The 27,323-nt window shown below is 38.8% G+C and overlaps 1 protein-coding gene across 1 annotated transcript in view; it reads left to right on the forward strand.

Moving 5' to 3' along the window:
- The window catches only part of FBXO10 (F-box protein 10), a 641,472-nt gene that overhangs the window by 211,595 nt on the left and 402,554 nt on the right, over window positions 1–27,323 (forward strand). The window contains exon 4 of the mRNA XM_053702717.1: window positions 20,928–21,788. Within this exon, the coding sequence (XP_053558692.1) occupies window positions 20,928–21,788 (861 nt within the window). The remainder of the gene's footprint in view (window positions 1–20,927; window positions 21,789–27,323) is intronic.

A 27,323-nucleotide genomic window follows, 5' to 3' on the forward strand; every position in this document is an offset into this window, starting at 1 on the left:
ACAACGTCTTCTTCGGAATGAATATCTCTTTAAGTGACGTCATCCAAGATGGCGTCCCTTAGATTCCGATTGGCTGATAGAATTCTATCAGCCAATCTGAATTAAGGTAGAAAAAATCCTATTGGCTGATGCAATCAGCCAATAGGATTGAACTTCAATCCTATTGGCTGATCCAATCAGCCAATAGGACTGAGCTTGAATTCTATTGGCTGATTGGAACAGCCAATAGAATGCCAGCTCAATCCTATTGGCTGATTGCATCAGCCAATATGATTTTTTCTACCTTAATTCCGATTGGCTGATAGAATTCTATCAGCCAATCGGAATCTAAGGGACGCCATCTTGGATGACGTCACTTAAAGAGATATTCATTCCGAAGAAGACGTCGTTTGAAGAGGATGCTCCGCGCCGGATGTCTTGAAGAAGGAGCCGCTCCGTGTCGGAAGGATGAAGATAGAAGATACCGTCTGGATGAAGACTTCTGCCTGTCTGGAGGACCACTTCTGCCCGTTTGGAGGACCACTTCTGCCGGCTTCGTTGAGGACATCTTGCTGCTTGGATGAAGACTTCTCCCAGTAAGTGAATCTTTGGGGGTTAGTGTTAGGATTTTTTAAGGGTGTATTGGGTGGGTTTATTAATTAGGTTAGGGCTTTGGGCAGCAATAGAGCTAAATGCCATTTTAAGGGCAATGCCCAATGAAATGCCCTTTTCAGGGCAATGGGGAGCATAGGAAAAAGAGCTGATTTCTTTGGGGCAATGCCCCGCAAAAGGCCCTTTTAAGGGCTATTGGTAGTTTAGTTTAGGCTAGGTTTTTGTTTTTTTTGGGGGGGGGGGGCTTTTTTTATTTTGATAGTTTTTTTTTTATGTTTTTTATTTTCTGTAATTTAGTGTTTGTTTTTTTGTGATTTAGCTAATTTAATTTTTTAAATTGTATTTAATGTAGGTAATTTATTTAATTATAGTGTAAGGTTAGGTGTTATTGTGACTTAGGTTAGGTTTTATTTTACAGGTAAATTTGTATTTATTTTAGCTAAGTAGTTATTAAATAGTTAATAACTATTTAGTAACTATTCTTGGTAGCTATTAAATAGTTAATAACTATTTAGTAACTATTCTACCTAGTTAAAATAAAAATAAACCCTAAGCTAGATACAATGTAACTATTAGTTATATTGTAGCTAGCTTAGGGTTTATTTTATAGGTAAGTATTTAGTTTTAAATAGGAATAATTTAGGTAATGATAGGAATTTCATTTAGATTTATTTAAATTATATTTAAGTTAGGGGGTGTTAGGATTAGACATACATTTAGGGGTTAATACATTTAATATAGTGGTGGCGAAGTTGGGGGCGGCAGAATAGGGGTTAATAAGTGTAGGTAGGTTGCGGCGACATTGGGGGCGGGAGATTAGGGATTAATATAATGTAGATGTCGGCGATGTTGGGGGCAGCAGATGAGGGGTTAATAAGTATAATGTAGGTGGCTGCGTGTCCGGAGCGGCAGATTAGGGGTTAATAAGAATAATGTAGGTGTCGGTAATGTCGGGGGCGGCAGATTAGGGGTTAATAAGTTTAACATTAGGGGTGTTTAGACTCGGGTTCATGTTAGGGTGTTGGGTGTAAACATAAAATGGGTTTCCCCATAGGAATCAATGGGGCTGCGTTACTGAGCTTTACGCTGCTTTTTTGCAGGTGTTAGACTTTTTCTCCGCCGGCTCTCCCCATTGATGTCTATGGGAAATCATGCACGAGCACATACGACCAGCTCACCGCTGACTTGGAGTGCGGTATGGAGCTCAATTTTGCTCTACGCTCACTTCTTGTCTTTTAACGCCGGGTTTGTAAAAACCCGTAATACCAGTGCTGCAGGTAAGTGAGCGGTGAGAAAAAACTGCACGGTAGCACCACACAGCTCATAACGAAAGACTCGTAATCTAGCCGGAAGTTATTAACCACTAATCCGCCAGCCCCCCACATTGCAATCTACCTAATAAAGTTATTAACCCCTAATCCACCAACCCCCTTCAACATAGCTAATTACACTATTAACCCCTATTCTGCCAACCCCCCACAACGCAATCCACAATATAAACCTATTAACCACTAAACCGCCAACCCAAAAAAACGTAAACTATCTAATTAACCTATTAACTCCTAAACCACCAACCCCCCACAATGCAAAGTATTAAACTAATAACTAAGCCCCCTAACCTAACACACCCTAAGTTGACCCCAATTACAATACACTAACATAAAATAAAAAAATATTAACTACATTTTAAAATAATAAACATTTGCAAAGAAAAGAAGAAAAAATTCTTTAAAAATGAACATTACTGAAAATAAAAAAACCTACCCTTGCTCAAAATAAAAAAACTAAGATTAAATTAAAATAAAAAATCTAAGACTACAAAAACTAAAAAAATATAACATTACAGAAAAAACAAACAACATTATCCAAAATAAAGTTATTCCTAATCTAATTCCCCCATAAAAACAATAAAGCCACCCCAAAATACAAGCACCCCCTATTCTAACAATAAACTACCAATAACCCTTAAAAGTAGTTAGGCATTGTTACTAACCCCGAAATAGGTACTCACCATTCCTGAAGTCCTGCTGTGAATGTCTCCTTCTAGGTGGCTCCATCTTCAATCTTCATCCAGGTGTCACCGTGCGGAGGCGGATCGACTGCGCGGTCACCCGATGTGGAGGCTCCTCTTTTTCGATCGTCCACCACACACTGAGGATGTAAGCAGCTCTCATCCTATTGCCTGATTTGAAATTTTCAGCCAATAGGAATACAAGGTACCCCAATATTAATACCTCGCATTCAATCTTCAGTGTGCGGCGGACGATCGCATGAAGAGGAGACTCCACATCAGATGACCGCATCGCCGCCAATCCGTCTCTGCTCCGTGACACCTGGATGAAGATTGAAGATGGCATCACCTCCGCTCCCCGACACCGGGATGAAGATTGAAGATGGAGCCGTCTGGAAGAAGACCTTCACTGCCGGACTTCAGGAATGGTGAGTAGCTATTTTGGGGTTAGTGTTAGTTTATTTTTATTTATTTTTAGGTTAGGGCTTTTTATTTTTTTAATGGGCAGTAAAAGAGCCGATTGCCCTTTTTAAGGGCAATGCCCATACAAATGCCCCTTAAAGGGCAATGGATAGATTATTTTTTCTTATAGTTAGGTTTTTTTATTTTGGGGGGGTTGGGTGTTTACTGTTAGGGGGTAAGTACAGTTTGTGACTACACCTTGCTGAGTAAGCAGGTTAGTCACCCAAGAGGAAAGATGCTTATATGCACTGAGATAATATTAAGTAAGTTATGAATTATAGATTACTTATGACGTCAAGAATACGAATGTAATAGTGTTTAAAATATAACTTTTATTAATATCTTATATTAAAAAAGACAGCTTATGTGGATGATGATGCTGCCCTCAAAAATTAAAAGCACACTCACTGTGTTAGTGCAATTAACAGCTTATGCTTTTATCTAGGAAAATTGTAACAGAACTTAGTATAGCTAATCGCGGTAAAATTTCAAAGGATCAGTATACTAAAGAGTATTACTGAGTGATCAAATCTACTTTGGGATTTATTAGCTCTTTAGTAATTCCTAAATTATTGTACCCAACTATATAGAAATCATCTTACGCTAAGTGAGCACCTGCTTGACAGATAATAGTCTAAAACTACTGAATTATCTTAGGTTATAGGGATAGTGCTAGTAATATTTAATAAGTGATTGCTTGGTAGGTATTTTGAATACTACTCGGTATACATAGGATTGCCTTCAATATATTGAAGTTACAAATCTCAATCTATTATGTTACAAGCTTACTAAATTATTGTTGCCCCCTGGATTATATTGTTCCATCAAGTAAAGGGCTAGTAAATTGTAGCATATAACATATGATTCGTGAGAGGATGTGAAAATATGTCGAGCGCTATTTGGCTTAGTTCAATCTAAGCTCAAGTTAGAGGCAAATCCTTTATTACATATGTATTAGCTTGTGCTAATTGTTGATATTCTAATACCCCCTATAAGGATCAAATTATCAATGCTACAGAAAAACAGTTTCTATCCCAATCACATCCCACTACTGCAACATTCTATTTAATTCCTAAAATACACAAAGACATTCATAAACCTCCAGGCCGCCCCATTGTGTCAGGCAATGGGAGTCTCACTGAAAAACCCAGTCAATACATTGATCAGAGACTCAGGGAATATCTATATACCTTACCTTCATATGTAAAAGATACGATGGAAGTGCTTCAAAAATTAAACAACATGATATTAACACCAAATTCTTTTATTGTTACAGCTGACGTTGAGTCACTGTATACAAATATTAAACACCACCTAGGAGAAAAAGCTATCTCCCACTTTCTAGGTACTAATGTTACAGACAATCATGACCATAATCAGTTCATTAAAGATCTGCTACATTTTGTGCTACACCATAATTATTTCACATTCAAAGACAGATTCTATCTGCAAACACAGGGCACTGCCATGGGCACAGCATGTGCACCCACATATGCTAATTTGTTTTTAGGATGGTGGGAGAATTTAACAGTCTTTACAAGTGACAATGACAAATACATGCAGTACATTCCCTGTTGGATGCGCTACATAGATGACATCCTGTTCATCTGGGAAGGACCAGAAAGTGAATTGAAGGAATTCATGAACACTTTGAACAACAACAAGCTGAATATAAAACTCACTTATGAGTACAGTCAGCACAGTGTATACTTCCTAGATTTACAAATATTTGTAGACCCACAAGGAACAGTAAGCACGACCATATTCAGGAAAAAAACTGCCACCAACACTTTATTACATCACACAAGTGCCCATGCACCCTGCACCCTGAAAGCCATTCCCAAAGGGGAATTTATTAGGTTACGTAGAAACTGTTCTGACCTAGGTACATTCAGGCTAGAAGCAGCAAAATTATCAACTAGACTCCAGGATCGGGGCTATAGTAAACGCTCCATCAAAAAAGCAAAAACGTTAGCTATGTGTACAGATCGTCAAGAGCTATTACAACCGAGGCAGAAAAAGACAGATAATAAACCCAGACTGATAACATCATATAATCCACAAATCAAACAAATAACCAAAATTATAAATGAACATTGGCATATACTACAAAATGATCCGCTACTTTCAAGTCAGATTGGGGACAGAGTATCCATAGGTTATAAAAGACCCAGAAATCTGAAAGATACTCTAGTTTCAAGCCACTACACTCACATGCCAAAGAGAGCATGTCAATCCAAAGGCATGTTCCCATGTGGAACATGCAGTACATGTCCAAAAGTGTGGAAAATAAAGGAAATAACTGATAAATATGGAATCCAACATGCACTATTGGCACATTTCTCCTGCACCACAGCAGGAGTTGTGTATGTCCTCCAGTGTCCATGTAAACTATTCTATGTTGGGATGACGACACGCCAGGCCAGAACTAGAATAATGGAAAACAGCAGAAACATATTAAATGCTCAAAAGGACCTGGAAAAAAACAGACAGATAACCAGTGTTGCCAAACATTTTTATCACAAACATAATAGTAATGATTCCCTACTCAAATTCTCAGTATTACAAAAGGCCACTCTTGGAATAAGAGGAGGAAACTTAGAGCAAACACTGTTGAAAATGGAGTGTAGGTGGATACACTTACTTAATAGTGTAAAACCATATGGACTTAATGATCATAACAACTATCATGTATATTTGTAAATCAGTCCTAGTATCCTACACATTAAAATTACCCTAACAGATTAGAATAAAACACAATAAAATTCAATAAAAATAAGACATAAATTCTTTTCAACCATCAAGGGAGATATAACATATTTCCCACATTCAATATATCATCCTTTATTTCTGGGGTTAAATTTATATTAAATCACTCAGACTGTAAGTCACTCAAACAGACTGTAAGTCACTTATATTATTTTTAGGAAAGCACATGGCACATATTTTTTAACGTTTGAGCTTAAGTTAACTGAACCCTTAAAGATATACTAAGATAGCTATATATCTGTAGGTATATAGGGCACATAGGTATTGTTCACATTGCCATAAAAAATATGCTTATTTTTACACGTTATGTGTATTTCACTCCCCCTTTTTAAATATATTTTTTAACACACAATTTATTGTAATTAAAAACACTAACACCAAGTGGCACCACACATGAGTAAGTTTTATTTTTATTTTTCACAAAAAAACAATTCATACAATATTTTATTATTATTTATAAATCTATTTAATAAACACACACAATTTCATTGTTTTATTGCACTGTCAAGTATCACCATTAGTCCATTAATATAATTCTAACTCAAAGCAATTCTGTACCCAAAATTCTCAATAGCCGGACAGTATATACTCGTCCGGTATTAACATCCTTCGGTATATCTTTTTCTCTTCTTTCCTCCTTCTTCTTCTCCTCCTGTCGCATCTTAGGTAAACTTGGATCGTAGGTAATACAACTTTTCAACCAAATCAACCTAATCAATCTAATCGGGCATACCTTTAATTTCTAAGCACGATCGTTTAACACAATTCATAAACAATATAAACTTATATAAACTGATACAAAATATCACAAAGTTTACCATTTGCAACTACGTTTCCTTATCGTCAGACAACTTCTCAAGACATTTCATGTCACTAAGGTGGATTGACATGTACTCCAACCAATAGGCAATTGGATCAATAGCCCAATCATGACTCAGAGCCATGCACAACATACGGGTATATAAGACCGGATGTTAGTCGGCCCGCGTAACCCCTCTGAGGAAGCGTTAGTGAAACGCCGCGTCAGGGGTCTTTTTTTAAATTAGCCTCACTTGTGGAATAACTATTAGAAATAACAGCATGCTGAATTAATAGAAAAAAATCTAGACTTAGTCGCTACAGGCTCTTATGCTTAGATATAAGTACTTAAGCTAAATACCTAAACTACAAAAATACTAAAACCGAGTCTAGCCGGTCACGGCAATACAATCTAGCTTCAGTACGGTGGTTGTTAGTGTTTATACAGAGCTAGACTTTGTTTATCTCGAAGTGATTGTGTGTTACAATTTCAAGTGGTATTAGAATATTAACAAGTATATGGACTTAACCGCTAAAGGCTCTTATGCCTAGATACATTTATTTACGCGAAATACCTAAACCACTAAAAATACTCAAACCGAGTCTAGCCAGACACAGTAATACAATCTAGCTTCAGTACGGTGGTTGTTAATGTTTAATATAGAGCAAGGCTCTGTTTATCTCGAAGTAATTGTGTGTTACAATTGTAGTTGGTATTAGAATATTAACAACTATATAGACTCAGTTGCTTAAGGCTCTTATGCCTAGATACATGTACTTACGCCAAATACCTAACTACTACAAATACTTAAACCGAATCTAGCCAGACATAGTAATACCAACTAGCTATAGTCCGGTGGTGGTTAGTGCTAAATACAGACAAAGGCTCTGTGTATCTCGTAGTGGTTGTGTGTTACAACTTCAGGGGGTATTAGAATATCAACAATTAGCACAAGCTAATACATATGTAATAAAGGATTTGCCTCTAACTTGAGCTTAGATTGAACTAAGCCAAATAGCGCTCGACATATTTTCACATCCTCTCACGAATCATATGTTATATGCTACAATTTACTAGCCCTTTACTTGATGGAACAATATAATCCAGGGGGCAACAATAATTTAGTAAGCTTGTAACATAATAGATTGAGATTTGTAACTTCAATATATTGAAGGCAATCCTATGTATACCGAGTAGTATTCAAAATACCTACCAAGCAATCACTTATTAAATATTACTAGCACTATCCCTATAACCTAAGATAATTCAGTAGTTTTAGACTATTATCTGTCAAGCAGGTGCTCACTTAGCGTAAGATGATTTCTATATAGTTGGGTACAATAATTTAGGAATTACTAAAGAGCTAATAAATCCCAAAGTAGATTTGATCACTCAGTAATACTCTTTAGTATACTGATCCTTTGAAATTTTACCGCGATTAGCTATACTAAGTTCTGTTACAATTTTCCTAGATAAAAGCATAAGCTGTTAATTGCACTAACACAGTGAGTGTGCTTTTAATTTTTGAGGGCAGCATCATCATCCACATAAGCTGTCTTTTTTAATATAAGATATTAATAAAAGTTATATTTTAAACACTATTACATTCGTATTCTTGACGTCATAAGTAATCTATAATTCATAACTTACTTAATATTATCTCAGTGCATATAAGCATCTTTCCTCTTGGGTGACTAACCTGCTTACTCAGCAAGGTGTAGTCACAAACTGTACTTATTGTATTTGACATGCTTACGCACTGCTCCTTGGGTGTTGAATAATAAAAATTGATATATTATATTTACAACATTGTATAACACTCAAGTAGTAATATTACACATTCTATTATCATATAGGTTCCAACCTTCTCCTCTCAGTACTGTTAGGGGGTAATTTAAATTTTTTTTTTTTTTTTTGAGTTTCAAATAATTTTTATTGAAAAATCAGTTTTTAACAATGTTAATACAACAACCAACAACAGGGATCACATTATAATGCAATGAGTGATACATATTTCAGTTTATAGACTCATACCGTTTTGCTGAGTCATACCCCAAATCGGAGGCCACTAAGGAGTGCCATCCGCTGGAGCAAGAGTCCTTTTTGGTTAGCAATTTGCTAGAGTCCATCCAACTGCTTAAAGATGTCACATAATATATCTAACAATCATAAACAGCGTGTGGTGGATGATATTGATATAATTGACAACAGTATGTTTCCCCATGTTGGCCAACTGTTATATGAACGGAAGCGGAAAAGGAAGAAATAGCAGGGTAAGAAGGATTGGGGAAGGGAGACTAGGGGGTCTGTGTTGCATAATTCGATTTTACTTTTTGGATCTGCTCTGGGTCCATTGATTCTCTTAGAGCTGGATTCCGCTCCACAGGTCCAGAAGCCCCTGTTGAAATTGTAGTTTGTTTGTCTTTAAAAAGTGGAAGCGTTCGAGTTGTAGTATGTCTGTAGCTTGTGTATGCCATTCGCGGGTCGTCAGTATATTACTGGATTTCCACTTTTTGGGAATTAATTGGTAGTTAAGTGTTAGCTTAGGTTGTTTTTTTTTTGGGTGGCTTTTTTTATTTTATATGGGTATAAGATTAGGTTTAATTTTTTTTTATTTTGGATAATTTTCATTTTTTCTTTAATCTTAGGTAATTTTTTTTGTAATCATGGGTTTTTTAATTTAATCTTAATTTTTTTTTATGTAATCTTAGGTTTTTTTATTTTCATGTTAAGAGATGATTTTCTATTTTGTGAAATTTTAAAATATTTTCTCTTGTAAGGTGTATCCAGTCCACGGATCATCCATTACTTGTGGGATATTCTCCTTCCCAACAGGAAGTTGCAAGAGTAACACCCACAGCAGAGCTGCTATATAGCTCCTCCCCTAACTGCCATATCCAGTCATTCTCTTGCAACTCTCGACAAGCATGGAAGTAGTAAGAGAGAAGTGGTGAAACGTAGTTGTTTTTTTTCTTCAATCAAAAGTTTGTTATTTTTTAGTGGTACCGGAGTTGTACTATTTTGTCCCAGGCAGAAAATAGAAGAAGAATCTGCCTGTGATCTCTATGATCTTAGCAGGTTGTAACTAAGATCCATTGCTGTTCTCACACATAACTGAAGAGAGAGGTAACTTCAGCTGGGGAATGGCGTGCAGGTTATCCTGCTATGAGGTATGTGCAGTTAATAATTTTTTCTAGAGATGTAAATGCTAGAAAATGCTGCTGATACCAGATTTATGTAAGGTAAGCCTGAATACAGTGATTTAATAGCGACTGGTATCATGCTTACTTGCAGAGGTAATACTCTTATAGATTTTCAATATAAAACGTTTGCTGGCATGTTTAAACGTTTTTATATATGCTTTGGTGATAAAACTTTATTGGGGCCTAGTTTCCACTGTTTAGACATGAGTGGGAGGGGCCTAATTTAGCGCTTTATTGCGCAGTAACATTTGCAGACTGAGACATCCAGCTTTCCTCCAGGAGTCCCCTGAATGCTATAGGACATCTCTAAAGGGCTCTTAGGCTTTCCAAAGTCGTTTGTTTGTTTGGGAAGCTGAGCTGTGGCAGTTTGTTGTGACTGTTAAAAAACGTCTATATCGTTTTTTTGATCCGTTTTTTGAACTAAGGGGTTAATCATCCATTTGCAAGTTAGCCTATTATACACACTGTAAAAATTTTGTTTGATTTACTGCTTTTTTTCACTGTTTTTCAAATTCTGACCTTTTTTATTTTTCTTAAAGGCACAGTACCGTTTTTATTTTTTACTTGTTAACTTGATTTAAAGTGTTTTCCAAGCTTGCTGGTCTCATTGCTAGTCTGTTTAAACATGTCTGACATAGAGGAAACTCCTTGTTCATTATGTTTAGAAGCCATGGTGGAACCCCCTCTTAGAATGTGTACCAAATGTACTGATTTCACTTTAAGTAATAAAGATCATATTTTGTCTTTAAAAAATTTATCACCAGAGGAATCTGATGAGGGGGAAGTTATGCCGACTAACTCGCCCCACGTGTCAGACCCTTTGACTCCCGCTCAAGGGACTCGCGCTCTAGTGGCGCCAAGTACATCTAGGGCGCCCATGGCGTTTACTTTACAAGACATGGTGGCAGTCATGGATAATACACTGTCAGCGGTATTATCCAGACTACCTGGGTTTCGAGGAAAGCGAGATAGCTCTGGAGTTAGAAGAAATACAGAGCATACTGACGCTTTTGTAGCCATGTCTGATACTCCCTCACAATATGCAGAAGCTGAGGAAGGAGAGCTTCTTTCTGTGGGTGATGTTTCTGACTCAGGGAAGAGGATTCAACCTGATTCTGATATGTCAACATTTAAATTTAAGCTTGAACACCTCTGCGTATTGCTCAGGGAGGTTTTAGCTGCTCTGAATGACTGTGATACAATTGCAGTACCAGAAAAATTGTGTAGATTGGACAAATACTATGCAGTGCCGGTGTGCACTGATGTTTTTCCAATACCTAAAAGATTTACAGAAATTATTTCCAAGGAATGGGATAGACCAGGTGTGCCGTTCTCTCCCCCTCCTATTTTTAAGAAAATGTTTCAGATAGATGCCACCACGCGGGACTTATGGCAGACAGTCCCTAAGGTGGAGGGAGCAGTTTCTACCCTAGCTAAGCGTACTACTATCCCTGTCGAGGACAGTTGTGCTTTCTCAGATCCAATGGATAAAAAGTTAGAGGGTTACCTTAAGAAAATGTTTATTCAACAAGGTTTTATTCTACAGCCCCTTGCATGCATTGCCCCAGTCACTGCTACTGCGGCCTTCTGGTTTGAGTCTCTGGAGGATGCTTTACAGGTAGAGACCCCATTGGATGACATACTTGACAAGCTTAGAGCACATAAGCTAGCCAATGCATTTTGTTTCTGATGCCATTGTTCATTTGACTAAACTAACGGCTAAGAATTCTGGTTTTGCTATTCAAGCGCGCAGGGCGCTATGGCTTAAATCATGGTCAGCTGTCGTTACTTCAAAGTCTAAGCTGCTTAACATTCCCTTCAAGGGGCAAACCCTATTCGGGCCTGGTTTGAAGGAGATCATTTCTGATATCACTGGAGGAAAAGGTCATGCCCTTCCTCAGGATAGGTCCAAATCAAGGGCCAAACAGACTAATTTTCGTGCCTTTTGAAACTTCAAGGCGAGTGCGGCATCAACTTCCTCTAATGCAAAACAAGAGGGAACTTTTGCCCAGTCCAAGTCGGTCTGGAGACCTAACCAGACCTGGAACAAAGGTAAGCAGGCCAAAAAGCATGAAGGATCGGCCCCCTATCCGGTAACGGATCTAGTAGGGGGCAGACTTTCACTCTTCGCCCAGACTTGGGCAAGAGATGTCCAGGATCCCTGGGCGTTGGAAATTGAATCCCAGGGATATCTTCTGGACTTCAAAGCTTCCCCCCCAAAATGGAGATTTCACCTTTCACAATTATCTGCAAACCAGATAAAGAGAGAGGCATTCTTACACTGTGTTCAAGACCTCCTAGTTATGGGAGTGATCCATCCAGTTCCAAAGGAGGAACAGGGACAGGGATTTTACTCAAATCTGTTTGTGGTTCCCAAGAAAGAGGGAATCTTCAGACCAATTTTAGATCTCAAAACCTTAAACAAATTCCTCAGAGTCCCATCATTCAAGATGGAGACTATTCGTACCATCCTACCAATGATCCAGGAGGGTCAATACATGACTACAGTGGATTTAAAGGATGCTTATCTTCACATTCCGATACACAAAGATCATCATCGGTTTCTCAGGTTTGCCTTCCTGAACAGGCATTACCAGTTTGTAGCTCTTCCCTTTGGGTTAGCTACAGCCCCAATAATCTTTATGAAGGTTCTGGGGTCACTTCTGGCGGTCCTAAGACCGCGGGGCATAGCAGTGGCCCCTTATTTAGACAACATTCTGATACAGTCGTCAAATTTTCAAATTGCCAAGTCTCATACGGACATAGTTCTGGCATTTCTGACGTTGCATGGGTGGAAGGTGAATGAAGAAAAGAGTTCTCTATCCCCTCTCACAAGAGTTTCCTTTCTGGGAGCTCTAATAGATTCTGTAGAAATGAGGATTTACCTGACAGAGTCCAGGTTATCAAAACTTCTAAATTCCTGCCGTGTTCTTTATTCCACTTCTCGCCCTTCGGTGGCTCAGTGTATGGAAGTAATCGGCTTAATGGTAGCAGCAATGGACATAGTGCCGTTTGCACGCCTACATCTCAGACCGCTGCAACTATGCATGCTCAGTCAGTGGAATGGCGATTACACAGATTTGTCCCCTCTACTAAATCTGGATCAAGAGACCAGGGATTCTCTTCTCTGGTGGCTATCTCGGGTCCATCTGTCCAAAGGAATGACCTTTCGCAGGCCAGATTGGACAATTGTAACGACAGATGCCAGCCTTCTAGGCTGGGGGGCAGTCTGGAACTCCCTGAAGGCTCAGGGATCGTGGACTCAGGAGGAGACACTCCTTCCAATAAACATTCTGGAACTAAGAGCGATATTCAATGCTCTTCAGGCTTGGCCTCAGCTAGAGACAATGAGGTTCATCAGATTTCAGTCGGACAACATCACGACTGTGGCTTACATCAACCATCAAGGGGGAACAAGGAGTTCCCTAGCGATGTTAGAAGTCTCAAATATAATTCGCAGGGCAAAGATTCACTCTTGCCACCTATCAGCTATCCATATCCCAGGTGTAGAGAACTGGGAGGCGGATTTTCTAAGTCGTCAGACTTTTTATCCGGGGGAGTGGGAACTCCATCCTGAGGTGTTTGCACAATTGATTCATCGTTGGGGCAAACCAGAACTGGATCTCATGGCGTCTCGCCAGAACGCCAAGCTTCCTTGTTACGGATCCAGGTCCAGGGATCCCAAGGCGACGCTGATAGGTGCTCTAGCAGCACCTTGGTCTTTCAACCTGGCTTATGTGTTTCCTCTGCTCCCTCGTCTGATTGCCAAAATCAAGCAGGAGAGAGCATCGGTGATCTTGATAGCGCCTGCGTGGCCACGCAGGAGTTGGTATGCAGATCTGGTGGACATGTCATCCTTTCCACCATGGACTCTGCCGCTGAGACAGGACCTTCTACTTCAGGGTCCTTTCAACCATCCAAATCTAATTTCTCTGAGACTGACTGCCTGGAGATTGAACACTTGATTTTATCAAAGCGTGGCTTCTCCGAGTCAGTCATTGATACCTTAATTCAGGCTCGAAAGCCTGTCACCAGGAAAATCTATCATAAGATATGGCGTAAATATCTTTTTTGGTGTGAATCCAAGGGTTACTCATTGAGTAAAGTCAGGATTCCCAGGATATTATCTTTTTTCCAAGAAGGATTGGAAAAAGGATTGTCAGCTAGTTCCTTAAAGGGACAGATTTCTGCTCTGTCTATTCTTTTGCACAAGCGTCTGGCGGATGTTCCAGACGTTCAGGCATTTTGTCAGGCTTTAGTTAGAATCAAGCCTGTGTTTAAACCTGTTGCTCCGCCATGGAGTTTAAATTTGGTTCTTAAAGTTCTTCAGGGGGTTCCGTTTGAACCTCTTCATTCCATAGATATCAAACTTTTATCTTGGAAAGTTCTATTTTTGGTAGCTATTTCCTCGGCTCGTAGAGTTTCCGAGTTATCTGCCTTACAATGTGATTCCCCTTATCTGATTTTCCATGCAGATAAGGTAGTTTTGCATACCAAACCTGGGTTTTTACCTAAGGTGGTATCTAATAAGAATATCAATCAGGAGATTGTGGTTCCGTCATTGTGTCCTAATCCTTCTTCGAAGAAGGAACGTCTATTACACAATCTTGACGTGGTTCATGCTTTAAAGTATTATTTACAAGCTACTAAAGATTTTCGTCAAACATCTGCTTTGTTTGTTGTCTACTCGGGACAGAGGAGAGGCCAAAAGGCTTCGGGAACTTCTCTTTCTTTTTGGCTAAGGAGTATAATACGCTTAGCTTATGAGACTGCTGGCCAGCAGCTTCCTGAAAGTATTACAGCTCATTCTACTAGAGCTGTGGCTTCCACATGGGCCTTTAAAAATGAGGCTTCTGTTGAACAGAATTGCAAGGCGGCGACTTGGTCTTCGCTTCATACCTTTTCAAAATTCTATAAATTTTATACTTTTGCTTCTTCGGAGGCTATTTTTGGGAGAAAGGTTTTACAGGCAGTGGTACCTTCCGTTTAAGTACCTGCCTTGTCCCTCCCTTCATCCGTGTACTTTAGCTTTGGTATTGGTATCCCACAAGTAATGGATGATCCGTGGACTGGATACACCTTACAAGAGAAAACATAATTTATGCTTACCTGATAAATTTATTTCTCTTGTGGTGTATCCAGTCCACGGCCCGCCCTGTCATTTTAAGGCAGGTATTTTTTAACTGTAAACTACAGTCACCACACTGCACCCTATGGTTTCTCCTTTCTCTTGCTTGTCTTCGGTCGAATGACTGGATATGGCAGTTAGGGGAGGAGCTATATAGCAGCTCTGCTGTGGGTGATCCTCTTGCAACTTCCTGTTGGGAAGGAGAGTATCCCACAAGTAATGGATGATCCGTGGACTGGATACACCACAAGAGAAATAAATTTATCAGGTAAGCATAAATTATGTTTTTTAAGGTAGTTATTTTATGTAATTGTAGTTTAATTGGGGTTAATTTAGGGGGTGTTAACGAAGCTGCATCCAGATGGATTCCTAAAATGTCAGGGTGGTCAAAGAATTCACCGAAGGTGTATTCTTTCACCACCCTGCCATTTTCGGAATCCACCTGGATGCAGTGTAGGCAAACCGAAAGCCTTAAAAAAACAACACGCAACCGCACGAAATAACAAAAAAACACGTTACCGCCATCAAGAAATAAATAAAAAAAAAATGTAACCGCAAGTTAAAAAATAACAAAAAAAAACTAACCGCCCGCATGAAGTATTAACAAACACCTATACCCCAAACCCCCACATCGCAAAATAATAAAGTAATTATCCCCTAATCCGCAAATAAAATATTTAAAAATTAACCCCTAAACCGCCAACCCCCCACATCGCAATAAACCTAATTAACCTATTAACCTCTGAACCGCCAAACCTCCACTTCGCAATAAACCTAATTAACCCCTGAACTGCTAACCCCCCACATTGCAATAAACCTAATTAACCTATTAACCCCTTAACTGCCAACCCCCCCACAACGCAAATAACTAATTTAATTACTAAGCCCCCTAACCTAACACCCCCTTAATTAACCCCAATACTAAGTTACAATTAAAATAATAAAACCTAACATTAAATTACAAAAAAATTATCTAAAATTACAACAAATAAAAACTCTAAAATTACAGAAAAAAAATTAAAAAATTATCAAAAATAAAAAAATTTAAACCTAATCCCTATGAAAATAAAAAGCCCCCCTCCAAAATAAAAACATCCCCTAAACTAAACTACCAATAGCCCTTAAAAGGGCCTTTTGTAGGGCATTGCCCTAAGTTAAACAGCTCTTTTACATTTAAAAAATACTAAGTCCATCCTAACAGTAAAATCCCCCACCTACCAAACCCCCCCCAAATAAAAAAACCTAACGCTTAAAAAACCTAAACTACCCATTGCCCCTAAAGGGGCATTTGAATGGGCATTGCCCTTAAAAGGGCAATCAGCTCTTTTACAGCCCATTAAATTCCTAATCTTAAAAATAAAAAACAAAACAAAAATACATTTAAAAATTCCTAAAACTAAGCCCCAAATAGGTACTCACCGTTCCTGAAGTCCGGCAGAGAAGATATTCTTCCAGGCGGCTCCGTCATCTAACGATCCTTAAGGGTGATGATACATTAACAGAAATTCTCTCACAGGGAGTAAAATGTATAGCTAGGAAAGCACCTACATTGGGAGATATAACAAGAAAGAACTTTGCAGGGAAGCCCCCCTAAAAACCAATTGGTTGAGTTTTAAGACTGGTTGCTTTAAGTGTGGACATGTCCCTTGTAAAGGATGTACTTGTGTAACAGTAACAGACACTTTTTCTTCAAACATTACCAAACAAACTTTCCACATTAGGGATAGAATAGACTGTAGTTCACAATACGTTATATATCTGGTCAATTGTTTATTCTGCCTTCAACAATATATTGGTATCACGACCCGCCCACTCAAGGACAGAATTCGTGAACATCTACGATCTTTAGATGATAAAGATCCTAAAACCCCTATTGCAAAACATTTTAGATTACATGAACAGGGCCCCAAATATTTCTCGTTCATTGGTATAGATATCATTAAGAAACACCCTAGGGGGGGGGGGGGACAGAGAGAGGAGCCTCTGGAAAAAATATTTTTTTTTTCTTAAACTACACACTAGGGATCCAGAGGGTATTAATAAAGGAATGGACGTAGATCTATTTATTGAGTAATCTTTCATTTACATCATAACTTTATTTTTAGGATGGTCCTTACCCTTTCCTTTCTTCTGCCCTAGGGTACCTTTGTTCTCCTTCCCTCCCCCCCACTATGTCTTTTCCATATGTTTCAACCTTTTCCTTTTAGAGGATTTTCTTTTGCCTTCCCCTCCTTCTCCTTGATTAGTATGTATTCATATTACCTTACATCCTTCTAAGCTATTTGCCTACTCACCTGTATCCTGGCAACATTGCTGAATAAATTCTACCTTTTAAAAGTTTTTTGTCTCCGGTTTTGCCATCTTTTTTCCTTTGGGATATCTACTTACTATATATATGGTGGTGTATGTATGTATGTATGTATATGTATATGTATATATATATATATATATATATATATATATATATATATATATATATATATATATATATATATATATATATATATATATATATATATATATACACACACCACCAGCAAAAAGATTATGACTCACTGAAGGCTCTGATGATGGTTAGCATTTTTTAGCAATAAGGTATTTTTTAACTAAGGTATGTGCATGTTCTTTTTTTAGACATAATGCTATTGCACACTTAATAGACTACAGTATAGTGTAAATATTAATTTAATATGCACTGGGAAACAAGAAAATTAGTGTGAATCCCTTTTTTGCTATATTTGCTTTATTGCGGTGGTCTGGAACCATACCCACAATATCTCTGAGGTACAACTGTGTGTGTGTATGTATGTGTGTGTACATGTATGTATGTACATATGTATATATGTGTGTTTGTGTGTATTTATGTATGTATATATATATATATATATATATATAAAGTAACGAGGAAAAAAAAAGATAAAGGGGCTAGCCTCAAATAGATTAACCCCAAGAGCTCTTTGGGAGGTGCCCAGTAATGCAAATCTGATTCAGTGCTACTATGATACACAAATATGCAAGGAAAAAGCCCTAACTATTTCTAGCAGTAGAAAATTTGTAGATACAAGGGTGGAGTAAAATACAGTGCAAAACTGAACAAATTGAATATTTGGATGTGTGTAAAAATGAAAATAGAGTAAACAGATATGCAGTATACAATGTATCTAGTTCGTTTGGTACAAAAGATGAATGTGTCAATACATTTTTGACTGTCAAATGCTCAATACAAAACAAGTTGATACAAAGATATTTATGTTATCCTATTGGGGATGTGCACTCAGGCTACTCACAAGCATTAACCTCAATCATATGAGGTAAGGAATAGGCGTCTAAGGAGAGGGTTCTGAGCCCTTGAAGATTCTCTTTTCACCGGAAGGGGAAGGGTTCTGAGCGTCTTCTCTGGTTATTCAGCAATGGAACTATCCCAGCTGAAAGGATGGAGGGGGGGATCCGTCTTTCCAGCATCCACTTTGGCCAATGGGGTAATCCTCACAGAGAAAAGAAGAGCACAAACACAGCCAACATAGTGCGTACTATTTTAATGATGGCAAATATTGCCCTAAAAACATAAAGATGTGCACCCACATAAAAGACCTCAATCAATATGAGGTATCAGTTGAGCATATAATAGATCTAGTTCCCAGATGGGGAGGTGCCGATTGCGATTCAAGTGTCTTCAAAAAAGTCCAACTGTGAAATGTTTGTACAGTGATGCCGGGTACAACACTCTCAAAACCTTATGCATTTCGAAGTACTGCGACTTTTTCATCAGAGATGAGGATTCTTGAAATTCCCGACATCTATTTAAACCACTCCTAATTGGTTGCGTGTCTGGAGGGCGTGTACCCGGCAGTAATTGTGATTGGTGTGTATTGCCACACCTCTCTTTTTCTCCTTTTTTTTTTTTTTTTTTTTTTAAAGTTCAGTAACCCTTATCTTTTAAAATGATAGAAATAAAATATGCACAACGGCTAGCAGATTTGGTGATATCCCAAAATATAACATATCCATAAAATATTATGTAACAATTCCAAAAAATGACATATTACGAAATTTCTATAACATAGTTTCCATTCAAAGCAGTGGATAAAATTGTTAAAACGTATTAAAAATCCCTCTATTTATTAATTCATATGTATCTATTAAGACACTATAAGAGACAATATTTTGTATAAGAATACTATAAAACCTATTGCCAAACACTAGTTATAAAAAGACAACTATATTGATGTCTTTATTAAGACCTGCAGGGATCATTGTATCGAAAATGTGGATCCAGTACATTTCTCTTTGCCTTAATTTTTTCAGTCTGTCTCCCCCTTCCTATCCTGGAGCTATATATTCTAAAATGATGCCTTTCAGACATGCTGGGTTTTTTTGATTACATTTTTTAAAATGATCTGACATACTATGTCCCTGAAATCCAGATTCTATATTTTTAATATGTTCCAACAATCTAGTTTTGTACATTCTTTTGGAACGCCCTATATAATGTAATTTACAGCTACATTCCAGTAAATACACAACATATTCAGTTTTACAGTTAGTCAGTGCATTTATAGTGCAAGTTTTATTGTTAGACTGTGATTTTACTATATAAGTGGGTTTGCAATCATACGCATGTATGCATCCGTCACAATTTTTCCTATTGCACGTATAAAATCCTTAACTGTTGTTCTAACCGGAGCTAGCATGTTTTTCAGATTTTTGTTTCTTCTAAATGTAATTGATGGTTTGTCACCAATAGTTTTTCTCAAAAATGTATCTTGCTGTAGAATTGGCCAATATTTATGTAGAATTTGTTTGGCTGGGGGCTGCTTCATTAAAGGTTGTAGAGACATCCATGGATACCCATTTATAGTTATCTTCTCATTTTATGCTTTCAACCTTCTTGATGGTGTCTGGGGTATCTTTTAAATATGATGTCAGGGTAGGTACTGTGGGTTTAAAATAGAAATCTACATATTCTGAAATTTGTGCCGTGAGGGAATCAATGCCAGACACAATGGGTCTCCCTGGTGGGATTTTGTCATTTTTATGAATTTTGGGTAAGTGATGGAAAATTGCTGTTTTAGGAAATTGGTTATTTAAATACTTAAATTAGGAATCGTTTAGTATACCCTTGTGTCTGGCGTTGTCAATTAAATTTGAATATTCCCTTAAAAAATGTTTCTAGGATCCCCTTTTAATTTCACATATGTATTTGGATAATCTAATAATTAATTTGCTTCCTTTAAAAAATCCTCTCTATTTTGCAGGACAATGCCTCCTCCCTTATCCGCTTCGCGGATTATTAGATCATTGTTTTCTTGAATCTTTTTAAGAAACTCTTTTTCTTTTTTACTCAAATTGTCCTTTTTGATTTTGTATTATTTGCATAATTCAGAGATCTCGTTATGTACTAAGTCATAGAAAGTAGGTACAAAATGACCCTTAGAGTGTACTGGGAAAAAACTAGATGGTTCTTTAAGATTAGAATGAACATTCATATCTCCTACCATCATCTGCCCCCCATGACTTTCTAACTCTAAAGGCTGTGACACACTGCAAGCGATGCAAAGCAGCTGGTTCGCTCCGCGTCGCATCATTTCTGAAGTTCAAATATTTCATCTCTGAGCGCTCAGCTACGCGACCTGACGCAGCAGAGTGCTCAGAGATGAAAAGGCAGGACACACTGAGCGCACACAGCTGCATCTACACGCTGCGCACCGCTCTGCTTGCAGTGTGTCACAGCCTTAATTCTTTTAATGCTATCAATGCTTCTAAATCTGAATCTGTTAATGTTTCAGGTGCTTCTGAATCATTAAAGAAAAATGTTGGATTTAGTATCACTTTAGCTATTATTAGCCACTTGCCTGACTATATTCTTAATTTCTGTCTTCTTCAGTAAATTAAAATACTCAACTTGCCAATGCAGTTTTTTTGTTATCCTTTAAAAATGCTAAAGTTTTTATTTTGTTTCTCTAGACATCTATAGGTCATGTTCAGTTTGATAACTGCAACTTTGAAAATGGACAGCTCCAGATACATGCTCCGGGCACATGTCAGATTAAGTTTTGCACTTTCAACCAGTCCAGCATACATTTCCACAATGTAGCCCTCAGTGTACTTGAAAACTGTGAATTTGTCAACAGTGAAAACTCCTCAGTGACTGTTGAGGGATCTCCAACCTCAGACAAAAATTGGGCCTGCAAACACCTTTCAGCCTTTGCCAAGTCTAGGAACATTTTATCCAATCCATCTGATGTATCACAATGTGCACCAGGGAGTACAGATTGCTTGAATAATGGATCACCGGGAACAAATGTAAAAACATGTGAGGTAGTTGTTAATGGAGACCACGGTCACGTCCTCTCTCATTCAAAATCCCAGCTATTGGATGACAAAGCCAGTGATAAGGAAAGTGAAGTGAATGGGAACTTTTACACATGCATAGAAGGGGAAGCCATGACTATGGATACAGACTACAGTGATAGTGAATTGAGCACCGTCAGTGAGAATGAAGATGATGACCATTCAGTGTATAAACTGTCATATCATTCACACAGCCTGAGTCACATGGTAGCCAAGTCAATACAGTGCCGGCCACTTACTAATGGACTCATCACTTTGCAGAGTGACTTGGCATTAAAAACATTTCAGCAAGAGTTGCAGAGGGATAAGGAGGCTCAGACATTGGCTAGCACGATTCAAGGATGTCTCATACGAAAGTGCCTTTTTAGGGATGGTAAAGGGGGAGTTTTCATTTGTTCTCAAGGGCAAGCTAGACTGGAAGGGAGCATCTTCAGGGACCTGACCTATGCAGTGCGATGTATACAGAACAGCAAGGTATGTAACCAGGTGGAGATCATATACAGTAGTAAAATATCAAACGTACTTGCCTTTATCTCAGTTTTTTGTCTGTCTGTCTATCTAGCTATCTATCTATATCAATACTGAGTCTCTTTAGCAAAAATTTCACAACAAAGTCACAAAGTGTTGTACTTAGTCATGATGGCTCTTCACAGGAAACGTCACATAGTGTCTGAATGCCCAGTGTTTATAGCTGTTATATTTTCTTCATAAACGGGGAGAGTCCACAGCTGCATTTATTACTTTTGGGAATTCAGAACCTGGCCACCAGGAGGATGCAAAGACACCCCAGCCAAAGGCTTAAATACCTCCTCCACTTCCCTCATCCCCCAGTCATTCTTTGCCTTTCGTCACAGGAGGTTGGCAGAGAAGTGTCAGAAGATTAATAATAGTCTCTTATGGAGGGTAGTACTCTTCGAAATGGGTCTGGAGTTTTAAGTAATCCTGTCAGCCTCTCAGTGAGAGCATGGATGAAAGTTAGAGTCCGGAGATGCTGGGAGAGTCTTTCTACAAAACCATCCCGATTCATGTTAACAGCTCCTTAGCAATCAGCGATGAAAAGTTTCGCTGACTGCTTTTTTCACTCAAGTCCATGTCAGAAGCGAGGCTACTATCTGTCACACTTGAAGAACCGTGTTCCTGTTCCACGGCGTAGATTCCGGTAAGATCATTTCATTTTACTACGATAATGTGAATGTAATGTAAACAAAGAAGTCTGCGTATTCCTGACCGCGTGGCAATGGAGAGAGTCTGTTTTGCTTTTTCCTTATAGATAAGCGCGCCTTCGTGTCCTGCTGCGGCATGTTTTGGCGGCGCTGGAGGATCCCAGTCCTAATAGGTTGAGGGATCTTTGGTCTTCTGTTCCAGACGGCAAGCTAGGTTAGATGTGTGGGGATGAAGTTAATCTCCTTGCCATCTCCAATGTACTTTTCCTTTTTTGGGTATCTTATTCCAGTTCTGAGCTTTCGTTTCTTGTTTTTTGTTACAAGTTATAGGTGTCCTTTCATTCCTAGACGTCAGGCTGGTCCTCGTTTATTATTCTGGGGGCATCAGAGGGGATTGTGCTCAGTCCTTATTGTCCTACCCATGCTTAGCTGGCGGGGTTTCCGAGGTTCGGATCCTGCTAAGGTATACTCTGTTGGCTCCTGGGTTCTTTTGGTTCAGGTGCTAGAGTTTTTTTTTTCTCCTTCCTATAGTGGGTCGGAGGTTCAGAGGATTCCATGGAAATCCGTGGTACCAGGTTCTTTCAGACTCCATTATCTGAGTCCTTCTTCTTCCCTTTGGGGAGAATGTGGATGTTTCCCTTCCTTCTGGTCGGGGGTGAGTTTATTTGCTGGCTGAGAGCCTGTGGGATTTTGTCTCCTCAGAGGCTTTTGGGCTCGGTCGAGTCTAGTGATCTGAGCGGTCTCTAACAAGGGCCTTGCTGGTTCTAACTGTTGGGCAGTTACTTGTGCCTTTCCTTTTTGTCCTTTCTGCTTCTGGTGAAGCGTTTTTTTTGTTGGGAGTTTGGGTGTTTTCAGGCTATGGTGCCCTCAGAATGGGCCGCCTTTTGTACCCGCCCGTTTTGCATTCAGTGTCCTCTATAGCTTACTTTTCCCAAAAGTAATGAATGCAGCGGTGGACTCTCCCCATTTATGAAGAAAAACTTAAATTATGCTTACCTGATAATTCTCTTTTCTTCAGACGGGAGAGTCCACAGATCCCTGCCCGCGTTTTATATGGGGCAGCTGTCATTTTTGTTTTGTTCTTCTGGCACCTTTTTTTCAACCTGCTATTTCTCCTACTGTTCCTTGTTCCCTCGGCAGAATGACTGTGGGATGAGGGAACTGGGGGAGGTGTTTAAGCCTTCGGCTGGGGTGTCTTTGCCTCCTCCTGGGGGCCAGGTTCTGAATTCCCAAAAGTAATGAATTCAGCTGTGGACTCTCCCCGTCTGAAGAAAAGAAAATTATCAGGTAAGCATAATTTAACTTTTTTTTGAAGGGCTATAATGGCATTTACTATGCAAGTGAGATGGGAACACAGCCTAACTACACGGCATCCAAATGTAACATATCTGCCTTGTATATAAATAGTTATTGAGCTTTTTTGAGGACGTCTTTTGTTGTTTAAAGATTTGTAAATTATGTTTAAAAAATAGCACCTAAAGGGAGTGCATCTACAAAATGATATTTTAAAAGAAATTATAGCAGTTACTTCAAATATAGGAGCCATCAAAAAATATTGAGGCACTAGCCACAAACATTTTTTAAGTTGCTAGACAAAGGTTTTTGTATGTTTATTATAGGGATGGGCATTCAGATCTTTCATGAAGATCCAAATGCAGAAGTAAGCAGCAGCTCGTGCCCTTCGGATATTTTTGTAGGCGGATTAATTTCTGTAAAAGATCCACACGCTAAGAACTCCTCACACACAGATTGTGGAAATCTTTTACAAGAATCAATCTGGCTACAAAAATATCCAAACGGCATGAGCCACTGCTTACTTCATAATTATATGCCAGATATTAAAGTCTAGCTGTTGTGGCTCTTGACATATGTCAGTCTGTTTGTTAACGTTTTCTATGTTTCTATTCTCCTCTCTTTCTGTCTTTAAAAAAATAAATAGATTTACCGACAGGGCTAGATTTCGAGTGGCGCACTAACTGTAGCGTGCACGATATGTGCTAATTCTTGGCTGTTTGCTCGATATGGAAATAGTGTGCGTATTAAGAGTAAACACGTTTGCTTGAGTTCAATCAAATATAACTTGCCACAGGTTAGCTCCACTTCAGAGCTCTGGTTAACTGTTACATGAGACAAAAAAAGTTGCACAAAACACATGAAAAATATGTTTAACAGTACAGTTACATTCATATTAACACTGTCTGTTTGTTAAAAAAGTTATAAGGGTTTAAAGATGTTAAGATGAAGTAGGTGTTTATATATATATATATATAAAATCATTTATTTGTATAACGCCACAAAATTCTGTATCGCTGGGTACAATGATAGGGGTATACAATGACAAGGGTTTATGATAAAATACAAAACATAACAAAGCTAAACAAATCTAGTACACGAGGAATAGGGCCCTGCTCCGGAGAGCTCACAGTCTACAGGTTTAGGGTGCAGAGACATAAGTTTGGGGTAGCTTGTCAACATCGGTTGTAGTTGCAGCAGTGAGTCAGGCAGTTCATGTATTAATTTGGTTAAGATGAGAGATGGAGGAGAGATGGTAAGCCTCTCCGAAATAGGTGGGTTTTCAAGCAGTGTCTGAAGCTATACAAGGTAGCAGATAGTCTTATGGAGTGGGGTAGAGAGTTCCAGAGGACAGGAGCAGTACGTGAAAAGTCTTGGAGGCAGGAGTGGGATGTAGAAATAACAGGAGTGGAAATACGCAAGTCAGAGGTTGATCGAAGAGGACGGGATGGGGAATATTTCACGATGCAAGAGGAAATATAGTTGTGAGTTAGACTGTTGAGTATTTTGTAAGTTAAGGTTAATACTTTAAATTGTATTCTGGAGTGTATGGGGAGCCAGTGTAGAGACTGGCAGAGCGGAGCAGCTGATGTAGATCGGCGAATTAGGTGGATGAGTCTAGCAGAAGCATTCATAATAGATTGGAGGGAGGAGAGGTGGTGTTTTGGAAGGCCATTTAGAAGTAGATTGCAATAATCAATGCATGACAAAATTAGGGAATTAATTAGTATTTTTGTAGTTTTTTGAGTAAGGAAGGGGCGAATTCTGGAAATGTTGCGTAGGTGTGAACGGCAGTATTTGGTAAGCGCTTGTATATGTGGGTTGAATGTTAGTTCTGAGTCAAGTGTGATCCCTAGACAGCGGACCTGGGGTGAGGTGTTGAGTCTCCAACCGTTAGAGAAATGTCAGGTGTTGGATGTCTCGAAGAGGGGGAAATAAGAAGTTGCTCAGTTTTGGACAGATTAAGTTGGAGGTAGTGTGAAGACATCCAAGAGGAAGTTGCAGAGAGGCAGTTGGAACTCTGGTTGAGTAAAGTGGAAGAGATATCAGGAGAGGAAAGATAGATTTGGGTATCATAAGCATATAAGAGGTACTGGAATCTACAGAAGACTATAAGTTTTCCAAGGGAGGATGTATAGAGAGAGAAAAGCAAGGGACCTAAGTCAGAGCCTTGTGGTACTCCAACTGAGAGAGGCATAGGATCAGAAGATATGTTGTTAAAGGAAACTGAAATCGAGCGGTTTGAAAGATATGAGGCAAACCTGGAGAGGGCTGTGTCTACGATGCCAAATGAATGTAGTATGTTTAGGAGGAGAGGATGGTCGACTGTGTCAAAAGCAGCAGACAGGTCAAGAAGAATTAGTAAGGAGTAGTGGCCTTTTGCTTTTGCTGATAACAGGCCATTTGTTACTTTAGTAAGAGCGGTTTCTGTTGAGTGTTTAGGGTGGAAACCAGATTGTAGTGGATCAAGTAAGGAATTAGTTGTGAGAAATTGAGTTAGCCGATTATAGTTGTTCCAATAATTTTGAAGCAAAGGGAAGAAAGGAGACCGGTCAATAGTTAGAAGGGGCGGAGAGGTTAAGAGAAGGCTTTTTTAGGATTGGTATGATTGACGCATGCTTGAATATTTCAGGAAATGTGCCAGCGGTGAGAGATTGGTTAAAGAGATGAGTTAGAGTAGGGGTTAGTGAAGCAGAGAGAGAGAGGGAAGAAGTTGTGAAGGAATAGGGTCAAGTGGGCAGGTTGTGAGATGAGCCAAAGATAGGAGTACAGAGACTTCTTTCTCTGTTACAGGAGGGAAGTAGCATAGAGCTTTATTAATAGAAAGGGTGGGTAGGGGTGCTTTCACAGAGGCCGAAATGCGTAGAAAATCAACACGCTTCAGCTAAGAAACACCATTAAGCTTCTACTCCCAGGGCCGCTACAAAGAAATAATCTTGCCGGTTTCCCTCTATGAGAGGGCGGATGATATTTCCAGATAGCGATAGGAGAGGAGGAACTTTAACTTATTGTGAACTACTGACTCCCAAGACCGCTACAGTAAACCCCATGCCTATTTGCCTAATCTGAGGGTGGATGGTGTGTTTACTATGCGATAGGAGCTGAAGCCCATATACTAGTTTTTTTAAATAGTGCACACACTTGAAAGACTGTAACAAGTCAGGGATTGGATACAATTGTCCATGTGACATAAAGATTGCAACCAGGAGGAACAATACTGCAAGGTCTGTAACGGACAGAGAGTAGACTGAGACTGATCACATACGATACTTCAAGGTATTATCCACCAGCACTGAGATCACATTTTTATCTCATCTGATCCTCAAAGAAATTATGTTGACTCAACACTAGACATTATAAGTTATAAATTACTAGCTGGCCAGCTGGTGGACTGTATATTTTTATATTTTTAGAATTTTAAAAGCGCTTTTTGACATAGTCATTAGACACCGGCGTTTTTGTTTTAATATTTATTAACATTAAGTATTGGAAGCAGAGGATTTTGTTACTAATAAATATTTTTATATACACTATATACTTCTAGTTCTTTCTC

This window comes from Bombina bombina, chromosome 2 (genome assembly GCF_027579735.1).
Source record: "Bombina bombina isolate aBomBom1 chromosome 2, aBomBom1.pri, whole genome shotgun sequence".
NCBI classification, from domain to species: Eukaryota; Metazoa; Chordata; class Amphibia; order Anura; family Bombinatoridae; genus Bombina; species Bombina bombina.